Source organism: Elephantulus edwardii, unplaced genomic scaffold (assembly GCF_000299155.1).
Source record: "Elephantulus edwardii isolate Elephantulus edwardi_28Jun2011 unplaced genomic scaffold, EleEdw1.0 scaffold00037, whole genome shotgun sequence".
Lineage (NCBI taxonomy): Eukaryota > Metazoa > Chordata > Mammalia > Macroscelidea > Macroscelididae > Elephantulus > Elephantulus edwardii.
In genome coordinates, this window is record NW_006399787.1 from 15869699 (window position 1) to 15889963 (window position 20265).

At 37.9% G+C, this 20265-nt stretch overlaps 1 protein-coding gene across 2 annotated transcripts in view; it reads right to left on the bottom strand.

The window, feature by feature from the left end:
- Positions 1-20265, bottom strand: part of PCNX (pecanex homolog (Drosophila)) — a 223353-nt gene that overhangs the window by 53645 nt on the left and 149443 nt on the right. For both annotated transcript variants that reach the window (XM_006884726.1, XM_006884725.1), the window contains 6 exons: positions 17620-17791; positions 16984-17094; positions 13785-13876; positions 8360-8469; positions 7482-7587; positions 5747-5839 (listed from right to left, as the gene is read on the bottom strand). In XM_006884726.1, coding sequence (XP_006884788.1) covers positions 5747-5839; positions 7482-7587; positions 8360-8469; positions 13785-13876; positions 16984-17094; positions 17620-17791 — 684 coding nt within the window. The remainder of the gene's footprint in view (positions 1-5746; positions 5840-7481; positions 7588-8359; positions 8470-13784; positions 13877-16983; positions 17095-17619; positions 17792-20265) is intronic.

The following is a 20265-nucleotide window of genomic DNA, read 5'->3' on the forward strand; positions in this document are numbered from 1 at the left end:
AGGCGGTGCAACTGGCACAGGATAGAGCAGGGTTTAGGGCTGTTGTACACAGGGTCGCTATGAGTCGCAAACGACTCGACGGCACATAACAACAACAAATAGATCCTTGGCAGCACATTATCTCTATATAGTATGTCCTTTTATTTCTTAACTGCTATCCCAGGAGAGTTGATTGTGGACCTAAGTAAAACTAAATCAATGACAACTTCAATCTTCTCTCCATTTAACATTATATTGCCTATTGAGGCAATTGTGAGAATTTTTGCTTTCTTGCCATTGATAATCTCCTCTTGTAAATTTTTAAGTCCTCTTGCTTTCTGCAAACAAATCTGTGTAATCTACATACTGCAGGTTGTGACTCCAGCTGACTGTGACTCATAGTGATCCTATAAACAATGCATCTGAAATCTGTCCTATCCTGGGTCACTGTCACCATCTCCTACACACTTAAGCCCATTGCTAATCACTGTCAATCTGCCTTGTTTAAGGTTTTCCCCTTTCATGCTGACCCTCCACCTTCTCAAGCCTTTAGTCTTTCTCTAAGGACTTCCCCAATTCTGATGCCACATAGTGCAGCTTCTGAAATTGTTTGCCAGGCTGAATATGTATGGTGAAAGGATCTAACCATAACGCACATCTTTCCTGATTTTAAACCATGCAAGATCCCTTCATTCTGTTCAATCCACAGCTTCTTAGACTATATATATGTTGTAGTTACGTATCATCAAGTCATGTGAGATTCACAGCAACCCTGTTACGTAAAACAGCTCTGAAGCTTATTCTGTCCGGAGTCAATCTCACTGGCCCTGACACACCAATCCCTGTTGCCCCAGTTACTGTACCAATTCATCTCATCCAAGGTTTTCCTCTCTTGTGCTGTCCATCCACCCTTCCAAGCATGATGTATAGTTTCCTTTTTAAAAAAAAAAACAAAACACCAAACAAAAACAAAACCTACCCTTTCTATTATATTGATTTTCTTATAAAGTTTGTATACATTGTGCTTCACACTATCTTTCATTCACCTTGTATTGTACAACCATTCCCATTTGTTTTATATTGAATAATGACCACTGCTACCCTTGTCTTTCTAGATCCCCACCAGATCTTTCCCATTTTCTTTACCCCTCCCTCCCGTCATCCACGAAATTACTCAACCCTATGAGTTCCCCCTGTCCATCCTCATCCCTCTGCTCCCTCCAACCCTCACTGGATCCTCAGACATATTTTACTAGTTATCTATTTCCACAACAATGGTCTTAAGCAGCATTTGTCCAAATGAGCCTGAATTAGTTCATTCAGCACAATGCTCTCCAGTCTGTCCCAAGTTATGTAGTAATTTTTAAAATTGTTGCTCCTGAGTGCTACATAATATTCCATCGTGTGAATTTACCACAATTTCTCAATCCATCTGATTGTGGTTGGACATTTTGACTGTTTCCATGGTCTTGTAATGGGAAATAATGCTGCTATGAACACTGGTGTAAAATCTCTGTGTCTCAGTTCTCATTTTCTTGGGGTATATTCCTAGGAGTAGAAGAGCTGGGGCATATGGAATTTCTTTGTTCACCTTTTTGAAGAACCATCAAACTGCAGTTCAGAGTGGTTACACCATTTTTATGTATAGGTTATTTCCGAGTGTTTGGAATACTCATTTTCTGCAATGCTATTAATAATTTATTAAGATCTACATAGTTAAATGGGTTTCCATAGTCAATAAAATGCAAGTAAACATCTTTCGGTAGCCTCTACTTGTTACTGTTAAATTACTGTTAAATCTTGTTCAACAAGATTTTACTTGGGAGTGATAGTAATAATCCTGCCCTATAATTTCTATACTCTATTAGATCAGCATTTGTTGGCATGGGATTAAATATAGTTCTCTTCAAGTTGGCTGGCCAGGTAATAGTCTTTCAAACTTCATAAGATAGTATAGTTTAGTGAGCACATTCAGGGCTTCATTTGTTTGTGGAAACACCTCAGTTGATAGTCCCTCAGTTCCAGAAGCCTGAAGCCTTATTTTATGCCAATATTGTCATTGACCCTTTGATGTTTTCCTTCTGGGCCTGATGCAGAAGACAATATCCCAGACTATCAACTGTACAGGTGTCTTTGCTGTAAAGGGACATCAAGTAGACATGTTGTTGTTATGTGCGGTCGAGTCGCTTGTGACTCATAGCGACCGTCAACTCTTCTCTGTCTCGTCCCAATCACACTGTCTCCGACACACCCATCCTGATTATCCCAGTCACTGAATCAATCCACCTCATAGAGGGCCTTCCTCTCCTGTACTGTCCCCTCTACCCTCCCAAGCATGATGTACCTCTCCAAGGACCTGTCCCTCCTTGCAACATGCCCAAAGTATGTCAGACGAAGCCCCAGAATCCTTGACTCCAAGGGGCCACCCAGTTTAACTCTTTCCAGGATGAATCTGTTTGTTTTCCTAGCAGTCCATGCTACTCTCAATACTCTTCTCCAGCACCGCAACTCAAATTCTCCTTCTATACTCCTTAGTCATTGTCCAACTCTCTGATGCATAACAAGTGATTGCAAAGATCATGGCTTGTATCAGATGCACCCTGGTCTCCTGAGAGACAACAATGCTCTTTGGAACTTTGGAAAGGTCCCTAACAGCAGACTTGCCCATCGCAATACGTCTTTTAATTTCCTGGCTACTGGTGCCAAGAGTGTTGACTGTGGAGCCAAGAAAACTAAAGCTGTGAACAATCTCAATCTATCCACCATCCGTCCTGATGCTGTCAATTGGCCCAGTGGTGAGAATCTTTGTCTTCTTGACATTGAGCCTTAATCCATATTGAAGACTGTAGTCCTTGACTCTCTGCACAAACGTTTCAGTTCCTCCTGTTTCAGCAAGCAGGGCTGTGTCATCTACATAATGCAGACTGTTGTCAGATCTTCCACCAATCTTGATACCACATTTCTCCTCATAGACCCCAGCCTCCCACATAATCTGTCCTGCATACAGGTTGAAAAGGTATGGAGACAGGACACATCCCTGGCATACACCCTTCCCAATTTTGAACCATGCAGTGTTTCCTTGCTCTGTTCTGACGACTGCCTCTTTGTTCAAGTAGAGGTTTCACATTAGCATAATCAAGTGTTCCTTGATTCCCATTCTTCTCAGCATCAGCCATAGTTTGTTATGATCCACACAGTCAAACCCCTTTGCATAGTCCATGAAGCACAGATATACATTCCTCTGGTATTCCCTGCTTTCAGCTAAGATCCATCTAACATCAGCTACAATATCCCTAGTACCATGATCCCTTCTAAATCCAGCCTGGACTTCCGGCAGTTCTCTGCTGATGTGCTGTTCCCATCATTTTTGGATAATCTTCAATAGAATCTTGCTTGCATGTGAAATCAATGAGATTGTTCTATAGTTTCCACATTCTGTTGGGTCGCCCTTCTTTGGGATGGGAACAAATATAGATCTCTTTCAGTCAGTAGGCAAACTGGTTGTTGCCCAGATTTCTTGGCACAACTTGGTGCCAGAAGAGGAAGAAAAGACCAAAATGGATGTCAAAAGAGAGTCTGAATATTGCACTGGAGCGCAGAGAAGCTGAAGCAGAAGGAAGAATTCAAGATATTAAAGAGCTGAACAGAAGATTTCAAAATGCAGCATGGGATGACAAAGTAAAATATTACAATGAAATGTGCAAGGAGTTGGTAAAGTCAGGAAATCAAAAGGGTTGAACTCGCTCAGCAATTTTTAAGCTCAAGGAACTGAAGAACAAAGTCAAACCTTGAGTTGCTATAATCAGGGATGCTTTAGACAGAATATTAAATGATCCAGGAAGTATAAAAATAAATTGGAAAGAATATACTGAGTCACTGTATCGAAAGGAATTGGCAGACACAGAAGAATTTAATGAAACAACATATGAGCAAGAGCCTATGGTGATGAGGGAAGAAGTTCAGGCTGCTTTGAAGGAAATATCAAAAAACCAGGCCCCAGGAATAGATGGTATACCAATTGACATATTTCAGCTAACAGATGCTGCCCAGGATGTGCTCACCAAGTCATGCCAAGGAATCTGGAGAACAAGTAGACATAGCTCATAGAAATTCTATGAACAACAGACTGCCCTATACTGTGATTTCCTCATGTTCTGACCTACGCAGGAGCCCACTGTAAGTTACAGCCACTGTTTAAATCCATCAAGAGGAGGGTCTTCCTCTTACTCCCTGACTCTACCTGTCCCAGCACGATGCTTTTTTCTGAAGGGTTGCCCCTCTTCCCTGACAATATGCCCAAAATAAGTAAGATAAAGTTTCACCTTCCCTGCCTATAAAAAGGACCATGACTATGCTTCCCCTAAAATAGAATTGGCAGTCCACAGTATACTTAAGTCTTCAAATACTACAATACAACTTAGATTCTTCTTCTGTCTTCCTTTATCATTGTTCATTTTCTCCCCAGTCCCCTCACCTGAGGGGTTTATCTTCTGGTACTATCTCTTAAAATATTCTTCTCTTATTCATAGAATAGGAGATTTTACAAAGGGATAAATAAATCTGTTTTTCATACGAATGGATGTGATACATCAGGGGTCTAGAGTAGTAGTTAGTCTCCAAACTGGCCCCAAAGACCTCTACTCTACTAATATTTACACCTATTTCTATTTCCTAACCACAGTATAGAAGGGTTAGTCCATGTGATCAACAGACTATGAAAGAATTTAACAGTAAATTTCTTTCAATATCAGGTCATTAAAGATGATGTTTCTAAACTGTACTTTCTCTCTTTAGGACTCTTTTTTCTGGGGAAAATGAGCATATATTTCATTAGAACACACAGGCAACCTCTAGTGAACAGCACATGGAGGAAAACTGAGGTCTGCAGCTAATAGTTAGAAAAAATTTAAGGCCAACAACCAACCATCCCCAGATGACAGCAGAATCACAGAATCATCTTGCTAAGCAACTCTCCAATGGTAGCTGAAAACAGACTATTAGAAAATAATTGTTTACCCTAAAGAAACCAGAACTGCCATCCAAACAGATACATGCACATTGATGATTTACTGTTGCATTATTCACAGTAGCAAAGAGATGGAAACAATCAAGGACCCATCAACAAATGAATAGGTAGAAAAACTGTGGTACATTCACACAATAGAATACTATGCAGCACTGAAAAATAAGGCACTCATGAAATAATACACAATATGGGGGATCCTGGAGGACATTATGCTGAGTGAAATATCTCAGTCACAAAAGGACAACTATTACATAACAACATTATTATAAAACAGGACTGACATGGGGGTTGGGGGGGAAACCAAAAAAAGAGAGGATAAATAATACACACTGCATTGAAACAGACGAGAGAAAAAACTGTCTAAGAAACATATGATTAGGTACTATTTGCATGACAACAGTCTAGAATAAGAAGTGTATTGCAGAGTGGACTGGTGGAGAGATGGTGGTGGGGAAGGGGTACATTATACAACAATGAATGAATATTTTTAAAAAGTGAACTGGATGGGCAGGGAAGAAAATGTGTAACAATGAATGAATGAAAATCTAACTTTTCTGTAAACTTTTGTTAAAATCACAAAAAAAGGTCTCTTAAAAAAACCAGCATATGTTTGTTGTTAAAGTAAAATAAAGTCATGTATTTCAATACTGGGTTGAAACAGATTAATATATTACAATAATATTTAAAAATGAACTCAAACAAAGTTATTTTGCCTAATAAAGAGAAAAAATGATTGCTTACCTGCAATACTGTGAATACTGTGCTTACATGAATAGCAAAATACAGCACACCGATTACAATGCATACTACGAGGTCAGACTGTAAACGCTCACTCTGTGGAGCAAAACAGATATGAACAACTCACATAAACTAATTAAGCAATTACATCACTTACTGATGTTAAGTTGGAACTGACTCATAGGTGACACAGAGGAGACTCTTCTCCTTTATTCTGGAAAACAGTAGGTGGATTTGAATCACCTGCCTTTGGGTTAGCAAAGTAACTCCTTTCTCACTAGTCCACCAGACCTCCGTAGGTAATTCATTAAAAAAAAAAATATTACCAACTGGTAAATACTCAGGAAAATTTTTTTTCATTGTCACAATTTAGAACTAGAAATTTCTTCCTTATGAGTTACAATAGTTCTTATTTTGGTTTGAAACTATAATGTCAAGGAAAGGAAACTGTATTCATGCTGAATAACAAACCAAAATAAAGTGTTTGAAATACTTTCCTATTGTTTGCACGGTTTACTTTAGAGAAAAGAAATTAGATCATGAATTATTATTTAGAGAACTTTGAGGAGCTCTGGTGGCCTAGTGGTAAAAGCTGTGCTGCAATCAAAAAGGCAATCAGTTCAAATCTGCCAGTTGCTCTACGGGATAGGTGGGGCAATCGCATCTCTAGCAATCTATGGCCTCTGAAAACCTGCTGGATGGTCAGCTATGAGTCAGTTCTGACTGGACGGCACACAACAATAACAGAGACCTATATCACTTTAGATAACAGCTATTTTTCATTGGTCTTTTTAAAATGTGCATGCAGACATCCTTTTTTACTTATTAGACTCTAGCTCCTTTAGCACTTGTAGTAATTTATCAGACATCTCTCAATCTCTCTAAACATCAACTGACATATCAATTAATCCTTATAAACTAGATTCAGAATATCTTACTATTACTGTATCTAACATTTAATAGTCTTTGTTAACTTGAAAATTATTATAAAAAACGTCTGTGGGAAGTTTTGGATTTCTAGTTTTCTGAGGAATATATGAAAATCTCAAGTCCACCAAAGGTAAATGTGGTATCTAATTCAAGGACTATATAAATTCAGGCTTTTAAAATTGGCAATAATTTAGAAATAGAATGCCTTATGTACTGTTCATTTATGTATCAAGAAGAATCTATATAACTATTTTTTAAATATTCAGTAATAAAATAAATATAGCATTGTTACTTAAATTACTGCACACACTTAATGTTACTGCTGGTTATTCTCTGCTTTCAACAGACATTCATATAAATTCACACACACATCCCTTTCCAGGTCATTCTTGAGAGATGTAACACATTAAAAGACTAGTAGATCACTTACAGGAACACTGTTTTTATCACCAGGCAAAACAAAACTTAATCCAATTTATTAATATTTACTTTTAGATTCTATTTAAATTGAATAAAACAAAATATTCTATGATCAATGAGCACTGAAAATTACTTTTATCTGACCTTAAGGTGAATTAATGTTTATCATCTTACTTTATATACAAACCAAGTCTGAGAAATGAACATATTTTAAAATATATTTTAAAACAAATTTTAAAGTAAAGGCAAAAAATAACATACAATTAACCCAACCTAATGTAACTATACATGACCTCCAATTAAAACTTCGTAAAGGATTTTATTATCTAACATGATGAGCTATTTAAAACTTTAATCTTATAGATGATTTTAAAAAGCTAAAACTTACCACAGAATTTCTAAGTTTTTCAGGGAGGGGATCTTTTACTTCAGACAAGGGGTCTTCTGGATTTTTCTCTTCTGTTTTTGGAAAAATCTTGGATTGCACCAAAGAGCTTTATGTTAAAAAAATATAATGGAGTAAGAAATGAATAAAAATGTATTCATAATGTGAACATCAGTACATTAAATAACAAAATTTATGGTTGTTGTTATTGTTATCAGAACCAACCATAGCTAATCCTCCAGTGGGTTTCAGAGGCTGTTAATCAATTAGGAAGCAACAGCCCATCAATCTCCTGCAGAGTAGCTGGTGGATTCAAACTGCATGCTTTTGGGTTTGTAGCATAACTTCTTGCCACTAAAAACTCCAATTTTTTTTCTACCATTTTTTTAATACCAAATTGATGGTAGAAAATTTAAATGATCCAATTCTATCTCACTATTCTCTCTCTCTCTCTCTCATTGCTGCCAAATCTGAATCAACTCATAACTGATCCTCTAGTGGGTTTTTGGAGGCAGTAAGCTTCACAAGAGGAAATGATCCATCTCATTCCCCCATCAGAGCTAGTGTTGGATTCAAACCATCGGAGAAGTATGGTGTTTGGTGAAGCGGTGAGACTCCTTACAGTCATTAGAGCTCCAATGAAAGACTCTAAAAAAGTTCACAATGTCACTGACCAGTTATTCTAGTGAATATATCCCTATGAAACCTAGTTTTAGGATGTAGGAAAAAGACTGAAAAATTCCTTTACTAAAATGCTTAGAATCACCCTTAATCCTAAAAGCACTTTGAAAAGACCCTGGGAAATTGTGTGGGTTCAATTTGAAATAAATAAAAACTCACTTAAATTTGTTTAATCCAACAAGTAATTGATTATCACTTACAAAAGTACAGATGGATCACTACTTTGCCGGCTGAGATGATACGATATCGCAACTAATAAACCACAAAAAATGGAGAAGAGTACTGGAATATGCTGGCCATCCCACGAATCCTGTTGAGAGGGTAAAAACCAATTTCACTCTGCAGATTCTTATTTTACAATCCATCAAATAATCCTTCCCCCCCCCCTTAAATGTGGAGAATAAGTCAATTCAACAGAAACCGTTTTAGCCATATTATCAATTCCATTTTATTCTAGATAAACGGTGATTTATAGCTTTCTGATGAGCTAGAAATCTAGCGGCTGGGTCGTCTTTAAATTTCTTTTGATGCTACCGTTCTATCCAAACCGTAGTACCATTACATTTGCTCTGAAGGCTGTTGCAATCAATTATCTTTTAGATTTCAGATGCTATTAAACTCACAGTAAACTGCAGGTTCTGGATGACTAAACTAATATGGTAAAAAAGAAAGCTGACATTTTGCTTACTAGTTTCTTGATACATTTGTTCAGGATTTGTTTATAAGCATTTTATTCTCTAGAGTACTGAGCAGTAAGGAAGGTAATCAGTAAGTGTTTTGTGAATGAATGAAATGCATATTCCCAGAAACAATGGTCCAAAAGCTAACATCCAAGGCCAATCAAACACATGGATATGTCATGCCTGCTCTGCTCACTCCATAATATAACTATAGGGGTCTCTACCAGCAGGGCACCCAGCAAACAGAAAATAATAACCATAATATAAACAGTTGACATTTTAGGATGATGCAAGTGCAACTTACTGGCAGATAGCTTCAGATATTTTTCTTTTGTCGGGGGTTAAGAGGGGAGAATGGCAGCTATGGGAGTCATATGGCAGTAAGTTATAATACTATTTTTTTATTTATTATGTAATAGTCCAAATTTTAGCCATCTCTTAAAACATGAAAACCTCTAGAAATTTGACATATATAAATAGGATGCAACTAAGATGGTCTTACAGGTCAATTTTTAGTTTTTAATAAGTTAAGTATCTGTGGTGTTAGACTAAAAGTTGGGGTTTTTTAGCCATTTAGCCTCTGGTCTCCAGCTACTTTAACGGCAGGCACATAGTCTTGCAAATCAGCATAAACTGTGGAACTAGGATAAGTGAAAGAGTTCCCACATTGAGCAGTAAGACTTGAGGTGAGAAAGACTTGAGGCAAGCCTTGAGGTGAGCAAAGCTTGCGGAGGCAAGACCCTGGTGGTGGCGAGAGACACTGGCATTGCTGTGGAGAAACTGTGGCAAGGTGTGACCTTGGGCTTCTTGCATTTCTGCTGGCCACAGCTGGATTCTGCCGTTCTTGCCTTTGATGATGGAAGGAAAAGCTACTTGCTGACTTGAAATCGGAGGCTGGACTGACTGAGGAGTTGAACCTTAGATCTGTTGGGCCAAAATCTGGACTTATTTTGGATGATATTTTTTACCACTCTCACTTTCTAACTTCCTTCCCTAATAAACCCCATTGCTGGTCCCATACTGTGCTGTTGGTGGGACTCCACAGGCACCACAGGGCAGGACTCAGGCTCCTGAGCTGCTTTCTGCTCTAGAGCAGTAAGGGGCTGCGTTATTCTTACACTCCCTGGCCTTTCAGAGAGACATTCCTGGTCCTGTGCCTCTATGATCTGTTTCCCCCTTTAGACAGCATCCTATTAAAAATTTCAAAGAAAAACAAAAGGATGTAAAAATTAAAAAGCAGAAAACAGGAAACAGCCATGAAAGTCTCTATTCCTGAATAAATAAAAACTGAAATTCCAAAATTACAAAATAAGCTCCCTCAGGAAGGGCAGCCAGGCTGCTCCTTAGAGACAAGGCTGGTCTCAAAGACTTTGGGATAAGGAAAAGTAGATAGGATCAGTGAAGGAGAGGAAGACCCTCATTGAGATGGACTGACATAGTGACTGCAACAATGGGCTCTGCACAGTGAAGACTGTGAGGATGGCCCAGGATCGGGCAGTTCTGGAGTTGTACGCAGGGCCACTATGAGTCACAGTCAACCTGCCAGCACCTAACACTATGACTCTCAGGGTCCAAAAGTAATTACTGTTCTAATTTTTTTTGCATATTCCTCCACATTTATTTTATAGATAAACAAGGTAGTGTGTGTCCTTAACAGAAAAACAACCAACCAACAAAAACAATGAAAGTATCTTCTTTGCCCTCCTTTTTTGGTATATTTTTCCTATTCCCTTTATAACACACAACCTTTGTTGTTAAGAACATTCGATGGTGATGTATTTCATTTGTGATTCAATTATCCTACAATTGATTTAAACCTTTAAAAATCATAGAAAATAGGGTATTTCCAGCTTTATGCAATTATAAGCAGTGTTACAGAAAAAAAAAATCTTTGCTCTTATACACAAGTATTTATATAGATGTATTTCACCTATAAAGGGATTGTGGTATGCACCATCTAGTGGAACCAACCCTTAGTTAACCCTCCAGTGAGTTTTCAGAGGCAGTAAACTGCATGGGAGGAGACTGCCCATCCTTCTCCTGGAGCAGCTGGTAGGTTCTGATTCCTTACTACTGCGGGGTATTTACCTGGGAGTGCTGATAACCTAGAGGTAAGAACCTGAGATGCAACCCGGAAAGCATGTGGTTCAAGGCAGGCTACCAGGCTAGCTGTTCTGCGGGAGAAGGATGGGCAATCTCCTCCCACAGATTAACTGCCTCTAAAAACCTGCTAGAGGGTCAGATATGGGTTGGTTTTGACTCTACGGTATACAACAACAAGGGATATTTAAAGCTTTATTAACGCTAATCATTTAATGTTAATTCCATCTCCAAGAAGAAGAGAAGAAAAGTCCATCTTCTTGTCTGTTTTAGGGCATTTAAGACATAGGTTTCTATCTGGCAATTTTGTAACTCTTGCTTTTCTGCTACATAATTATAGTTAAAATGTTGTTACTTCTTTCTCAGGTTTTTCAGAGCTATAAGTTTTTGGAAGTTGCTTACCAGCCTTGTCCTCTGAGGCACCTCTGAATGGGTCAGAATCTGCAAGTTTTCTGCTAGTAGTCAAGCACTTAAAACATTCACCACCCCTCAACAATTTGTAGTTGAAAAAGCTTTTGTAAGTTAATTCACTGAATGGAGTTAATTCTAACTCAAATAGTGACCCTCTATTGGGTTCTAAGGCTGCAATATTTATAGGAGGAAAGTGCCCATCGTCCTTCCTTTATGGCAGCAGCAGCTCGTGACTCAGAAGCTCTAGAGACCACACAGCCTTTAGGCTAGCAGAGAGCATGCTATGGATGGATATGGCACCAAAGCTCCTTTACCAGGGGCTATGTCACCAAAATATACTACACTTGCTAATCTTATGATCGCAATCTCCAAATAACGGCTCATGTTCCAAAACATGACCTCAGACAGATCCAAAATTTATGCTAGAATGGTTTATATGGTGTACACTTGACAGAAGACAGATTTGCATTAAGTTTACTGTCTTCTTTGCTATACAGTGAAAGTAATGATTAATTTGTTAGTCATGGCTAAAATTAATGCAGTAAACTTAAACCAGTTAATTTCATTTACCATTTTACCTGGCTTAGTACATACTCTGTTGTTGTTGTTATGTGCCATCAAGTCATTTGCGACACACAACAACCCTATGTATAAAAGCTCTAAACCCTGCTCTATCATGAGCCTATTTCATTGTCTCTGACATACCCTCATTATCCCAGTCACTCTATCCATCCATCTTTTCCGTGGTCTTCCTAATCCTTGCCTCCAAGAAGCAGTTTGGTTTCACCCTTTCCAGGACAAACCTGTTTGTTTTCAGGTGGTCCATGGTATGTTCATACTCTTCTCCAGCACCACAACTCAAAGGCATCTTCTGCCATCCTTATTCATTGTTCAGCATTCTGATACAAAGCAAGCAACTGAGACGACCAGAGCCTGGATCAGGCACACCTTAGTATCTAGACTAACATTGTTGTTCTTCACAACTCTCGAAAGGTCACTGATAGTAGACTTAACTAAATCAATTCTTTTGATTTCCTGACTGCTCGTACCAAGAGTGTTGATTGTGCCATCTGAGCAAGAGAAAATTGTTAACCTAAATATCTCCTCAATCAATTGTGATGCTGCCAACTGGCCTGGTGGTGAGAATCTTTGTTTTTTTAATATTGAGCTACAATCCATATTGATGACATCAGTCTTTGACTTTCTATAGCAAATGCTTCAAGTGAGCAAGGGTGTGTCATCCTGATGCCACATTTTTCTTCATAAAGTCCAAACTCTTGAATGATTTGTTCTGCACATAGACTGAGAAGGTACAGAGGAAGGACATATCCCTGACACACTCCTTTCTTGATTTGAACCAGGCAGTGTTCCCTTGCAATGTTCACATGACAGCTTCTTGGGATAAGTATAGGTTTTGCATGAGCACAATCAACTGTTCTGCGATTCTTATCCTTCATTCTCAATGTTAGCCACAATCTGTGTGATCCACTTTGCATAGTCAATAAAACACAAATAAACATTCTTCTAGTACTCTCTGTTTTCAGTAAAGACCCATCTGACATTGGGAATGATGATATCCCCGTGCCAGAGCCTCTTCTAAACCCAGCCTGTATTAGAAATGTGGAATGAAAACAAATTCACAAGAGCCAAAATAAGACCTTGGGTCTATACTACCTGAACTTAAAAACTACCTCAAGAAAAGGTTTGAGGCTTCAAACAGTAATGGATGAAGACAGCTTGGGCTCTGGATGGTATCAAGAACACCATCTTTGAAGAATGCAGGCGGTCATGGCGAAGACAAAGGAGGAAGAAAGGTCATCCAGATACTTCCAATTTCAGTGAAGTCTTTGAATGTACAACATAAGCCAAAATTTTTAACTTAAAACTTTTTTCCCCTTATTGTGTACCATCTAGTCAGATCTGACTGGCACAGGAGGAGATTTCCCCTCCTTCTCCAGCAGAGCATCTGGTGGTAGATTCAAACTGCACAGCTTCGGGAATGCAGTGCAGTTTTTTGCCTCTAGGCCACCAGAGCTCTTTTAACTTAAAACCTTTACAGTTTACAAAGCCTTGCTGTAACGGTCATGTCATAATTTATTAACTGGAAATTGAAAATTATTTTGTATTCTATCTTCTCCTCTTCCCTGTCTTAAACCAGCCTGGATTTTAATAAAACTTGTTTCTAATAAAGGCTGTCATTATTGCTTGGAAAAAGATTTCTGTTTGGCAATAATTACCTATTAAATTGCTTTCAAATTCAAAGTGAGTAAGAATAAAACATATAAGGAGTTAAACATATAAGGAGCAAGGAAATTAATGCTAAATTGGAACAAGGAAAAAAAAACACACCATAAACTCACAAACCATTGCTTAAAACAGTGTTCATGGAGAAACACAGTCTTAAGAATAAAACACGCTACAATTTATTACTCACCTTTAAAGCGCCATAACATAATCCATAGAGTAAGGCCACAGCAACAATGCTGCAGATGAAACTATAAAGTGCTGCAAGCAGGCTTGTCGTAGCTACATGACAAAGGGAAAATGAAATTAACATTTTGTAAACAATTACCTCAAAATAAAGTTAAGAGCACATCAAAATACATTTAAGATGTTATAAGGTAGGCTATCATTTAATACCTGCAAATTCCAATTTTTAAAAATTCATTTCATCTCACGCTTCAAAAGTGACAATGGCTTTCAATCTTCAATCTTTGGTAGAGGCAACGTATATTTATCTTGGACACAACAAAATTGCACACACAACAAAAAGAATAGTGCCCTCAGGAAATGTGATCAATAAAAAATACAGGGAAATGAAATTTGCTGAGACCTAGAAAAAGACCTGGAGCTGTATCAAGTGTTTATGGAAAGACATTAGTTTATGTAAACAGAACTTGTGTTGCCCACAGAAATAAATTTGTATTCCCATGCAGTGATCAATTTCCACAGACATTATGAAAAGTAACTAGATATGACCCATTACAGATGATAACAAAAAGACTCAGTGAGATTATTAGCAGTAGAAAGTAAGAGGCTTCCTAAAATAGGTTTTTATAAGAAAATATTGATAACAGGTTTTCTTTAATGGTTAAGTTTATTTAACGAGGAAGCGTGAAAGCAAGTCAAACCAAAAATTTTTTTCAGGAGTATTAAACTACTATTGAGCACAATGTTATAAATTACAGCATAACAAAGGATAAATTACCTATACTAAACCTTCCTGTGGTATTTAGATTAATTCAGCACCTAGAATACTCTTGAAATGGTCTTCTACCCATCAAGTTATTCTGATGGATGAAAGCAATCCTTTCTTAATTCACACTCCTTCAAGAATTTTTCCAAACACTAACAATTCTCTGGGTACACAGTAACACAGAAAAGGCTTAGATTTTACTTGAGATTTAGGCAACAATATCTTATCAGTGGAGATGATTTCAATGCATATACATTCACAAGTGAAAACTGCTATTATGCAGGAGTGCAGTTTTTGTTTGATTTTGGGTTTTCCCACCCACCCCCAAAAGATCATCCATTTATTTCCTTAGAAAGTATGCTCACGGAAATAAGCACCGCTAAGATGTAGTGAGGGCAGCTCTGCTGGACTAGTGGGCAAGGAGCTGCACTGACAACCCGAAGACATGAGGTCTGAATCCACCAGCTGGTCAGTGGGAGAAAGATGAGTAACCTCCTCCCAGGCTGTTTCCAGCCTCTGAAAACTCACTGCGAGGTGGTTTCTACTCAAGGGCATTTCACAATAACAATAATATGTACTCCTCACATGTGCTCCTCACTGTGATGAATCCAGATATGAGTTATTGTTCTGTGAAGAATGACTTGGAGGAAATAAGGTGATAAAGCTGTTTGTGAGACTGGAGGGCCCACAGCGTAACCAGTTCACTTTTCTCCTATCCTAGGTCAAAGCTTCCCCTATGGAGCTGCCTCCAAGACTCCACTCACATTCCTACAAGCCCTGCAGAGCCTACTTTGCCCTTCAAGCCTGGTGGTTATGCAGGTTCAGAGCTTCCTTTGAGGGTGATGGGAGCCTGGCCATGCACCTGGTCCAAGCAAGGCAGAAGCTTCAGGCCCAGTTTGGCTCACTTTTGGATGGAATGAAACAAGCACACATACATTTCTGCTGAACACCCTCTCCAATGTCTCTCTGCTTCCTCTCCTTCCTCTCCACCCACAGGAATTCTGGGCTGAAGACACTCAGGCCCCAGGGAGATGGGAATCCCAAGCTCAGTGCTGCCTGTACTTCTGCACTGAGGCTGAGGCCATGGAGGAGGCTGAGGCCATGGAGGAGGCTGAGGTCATGGAGGAGGCCAAGGCCACGGAGGAGGCTGAAGCCATGAAAGAGGCTGGAGTCATGCAGTAGCTAAAAGGGGTGGTGCCTTCAATGTCAGGAGAGAGTAGAAAGTGCAGGGCAGCAAGGCCTAGACTTCTGGAGGCAGTCCACGAAGAGGGGATGCACCACAGATGTTATTGGCACGTCAGCTGCCTCATTAATACACCAAATGGTCAGACAGTAATTTTTTACATTATTATTATTGTAAATAGGAAATGTTGGATATTGAGATAGTTAATAAATGAAAAGTAGGTATAGAAAAAGAAGATGGAAAACGTGAATTATCGTAATAAAGAGACTACAAAACTACAGTACCATGGCTTCTTTCATAGGTTTATTTTCTTCAGTCACACACTAATTTTTCACTAAAAATTTAAACTAAAAAATGAGGACAATAACAACTGAAAGAAGGCAAAGAGTAATGCAAATATGAATGAGAACTAGCAAGTAAACTGCTTATTGGGTTATTTTAGAATTCGGCAAACCAGTATCTACTCCATATAATACTGGTATGGTTTTACTTATTTTTAAAATAGCAGACACTTATGTGATAGAACAATATCATTTGTTCTCTTATCAACTCATATCCCTATGATTGCTTCCAAATCAGAGAAACATTTTAATATATTATATAGTAAAATGCTTCTAGATTTTGGGTTTGGTGTTCCTGTTCTGAAGAAAGCTTTAATACAAATACATAGGTCTACCAGTGTACACCAATTCAAATATCCAAATCAAGTGCATGTGTTGGAGTTCAATCTCGCTGTCTTATAAATCCATATACTACTATATACTAACTGCTGTTGACTCAGAACCAACTCTTAGCTGATGTGTTGGTGGATTTTCAGAGGCTATAAATCACCCAGAAGGAGGCTGCCCATCTTCCTCCTACACAGCTGCTGGTGAATTTGAACTGCCTGTCTTTGGGATGGCAGTGCAACTTCTTATCCAGTAGGCCATCAGAGCTCCCTGAATCCACAGAGGTCTCATGTAAACTCACCATAATTTTTGTTTTTTTATAATGATGCCTTATTACCTCCTATCTATTTACTCTATGGCCAATATTCCTGGATTTTTCACTAAGGTAACAAATAACTTTTTACTATGTATAAATTAATTCCTGCTCCACCTTCAATGATGAAATGGATGACAATTTATCCTAATTTCAATTTTAAAATGAAACTAGAAAAGTATTTCAATGTTCACTTCCTCTTTTATTATCTGTAAAAATAATGCTCTTATGTATAATTTTTAAAAAGTACTAAAAAAAAATTTAAGTACTCACCATTACCACCAAATATATGAATATCCAATTGTTCACAAAGGTACATTACAAATGTATTCACCTGAGGCAGGAGACCAATGAAAAATACTATTGGGAAACAGAGTGTAAACACTATAGAAGGAAAAGAAAAGTATATTAAAAATATTATACCATAATTTTTGTTCCTTTAAATATTATAAAATAAACATTAAAAAGGGAAGCAGCAAGAAAGAATTTTTAAAATATTTCATTTTTAATTATTTCTTTCTATGTAATTACTTTGGCTGGTATTAAATAAAATCTTTTCAACTATAACCACCTTTTTTTTTTCTTTCTTTTTTTCTATCCGGGCTCACTATTTATAACCACCTTTTAAATTACCATAATAATCTTTATACAAAAGGAACTTGAGACACAGAATCCAAAAGGAATTTCCCATTTCATTGCTTCAAAAACATTGGTTACTATGAATGTGTTAATCATTAGATTATTTTTAATTGTAACTGTCCTAAAGTTTTGTTCCTTACTGAGGAGATTAGAAAGAACAATATAAGCTTATCAAAACGATTACTGCCTATATAACTAACTTCATTATCAGTTACTGACTGTATGGAAGCCAATTCACGTTAGGATCTGAGACATTTTAAAGAGACTCACCTATAACCAAATCTCTGGCTGATATAAGTACCAGTGGGTTGGTGAAAGTTATTCCATATAATCTGAACTTGGTTGTAGTAATGTTTCTGCTACCATAATCCAAGAGCCAAATAAGACCACAACATAAACAAAAATAGACTGGTCTACTGTAGGCAATGATGCGATTATGACCCTGAAAATGAATTTTTTAAAAAAATCAGTTTAGTTCATTTTAAGAGTCACACCTACTGAGATCTTTGATGGTTTATATTTTAAGGATTCAAAAGGGTTTCTCATATGGAAGTTGGGTTTTAATTGTTGGAGAAAGTAGTTACAGATACAGAAAAGAAGTTATCAGCATGAACTCATTATTTCAATATGCATACAGATGTAGGAATAGATCTGTGTGTATTCACATGCACAAGTATACACATATTTTATAGTTTTATTGACTATGAGGGCCTAGAAGCAATGACAGTGGCCCAGATCTTAATGAGGAAATACTACTGGTTCACTTCAGGGTTCTAAAGAGATATGTCCAAACAGATATGTCTTGCAAAAAGTGTAGCCAGAGTGCTCCTTGAAAGAAAGGATGATAAAGCTCCATCCTATATATTTAGGCATATTGCTGGTGAGGTTATTCCTTGGAGAGGGACATCATGCTTGGAAAGGTGGAGGGTCAGGAAAAGAGAGGAAGACTCTCAACCAGGTTGACTGACACAGTGGTTACAGCAATGGGCTCAAGTGTGTAAGAGATAGTGAGGATGGCACAGGATAGGACAGGGTGCAGATCTGCTGTTCATAGGGTTGCTATGAGTCTTTCTTGATTTGACTACACCTAATATCAACATAGAGACAAGGCTACTTTGTGGCTACCATAAGGAAAGTACAAGGAAAAAAAGGTAAATCTGGTACATACATTATATGAAAATGTAAGCAAGTACTTAAAAAAGAAAGGAACAGATCTGAACATTGTTTATCCTGCTCCGTCCTCAACATCTCTGAGCTGTTCTAGCTCACTGTTATAGTCACCGTGTCACCTGTATTGTTGAAGGCTTTCCTCTCTTTCTCAGATCTACTTTTTGCAGCAAGATGTCTTTTTCCAAGAACTGGTCCCTCCTGACCACATGCCCAAAGTATATGAGATAAAGTTTCACCAATCTTGCCTCTAAGGGGCACCATGGCTGCATTTCCTCCAAGATCTATTTGTTTGGGGTTTTTTGACAGCCTATGGGATATTTAGTGCTCTTCTGCAACACCAAAATTCAAAGGCATTGATTCTTCTGTTATCCTTAGTCACTGTCCAACTTTCAGATGCATATAAAGGCCTTGAAAATATTATAGCTTTGATCAAGAGCACCTTACTCTTTATACTGACATCCTTGCTCTTCAGTTCTTTGGAGAAGTACTTGGCATCAGGTAATTATTAAATCTTAACTGATTCAGGCAAAAGAACATTAATCAGCCACTAAATCACAGAGGTAAAATTGTGCAGAGTAATACCACATATACAACCTCAAAATATATCCCCATGAGATACTTATTAATTACAGAGAGAAAAATAATACTATAGTAGAACAGCAGTTCTCAAGGGCCTTGGTGAACTTGGAAATGTCTGGAGACATATTTGGTTGCCACAAGTCAACTGGAAATGTTTCTGGCATCTGGTGGACAGTGGCCAGAGAGATTACTAAAATGAATATCCTACAATACACAACACAACCCTCGTCATATCTACAAAGAACGATCTAGCCCAAAATGTTGGTTGTGCAAAGAATTATAAACCCCGAGGAAGATAAGCCTGACAAATACCACCCAAAAAAACCATCATAAATATCACCAGTGAAAGGACAAAGTAACATTTTTGTGGTTCTAATATGATGTAGCTGGAGGAACACATTAATTTTTATACTATTCCTACAAAAGTACATGGTTTATTATCTAATCAAGTAGAAACATCAAATTCTCTCTGCAGCATAGTCTATAAAATCACAGGCCTATATGCAGCAATGGCGTCAATACTGTGAGAAGAAAATACTAAGGAAGTAAACCAACTGCAATGGAGCCAGTTCTGATTGATGGCAATCCCACGAGAGTCAGTGCCTGATAATTCGCAAGTAGGCTGCCAGGCTTTTCTTTCAAGGTAAACTCTAGGAGCCCAGAGTATTAACCATTTAAATTACCCAAGGATTATTCCAGATTAAAACAGACTAAAGAGATCATATGGACAATCAAGGATTTTCCAATTGAGATTAATAGGGAAAAAAACTTGTACAAGAGCTAAATCACTATGTTCAGCTTTTTGAGGAAATGCCAAACTGCCTTCCAGAGTGGTTATACCATTTTATAATCCCGCCAAGGTGTATAAGGGTTCCCATCACTCCACATCCTCTTAACATGTATTGCTTTCTGTCCTGTTAATCTTTGCCACTGTTACTGGTGTGAGATGATATTTTATTGTGGTTTAGATTTGCATCTCTTTTACTGTCAGTGATTTGGAGCATTTCTTCACTTGTCTATTGGCCATCCAAATGTCTTCCTCTGTGGAAAGTCTTTCCATGTCTTTTGCCCATTTTGTAATTGGATTATCAGTCTTTTCCTTGGGGAGGCCCTGTTGTAGTCTGTAAACTTTGTTAATGAGACCCTTATATGAGATAGTGTTGCCAA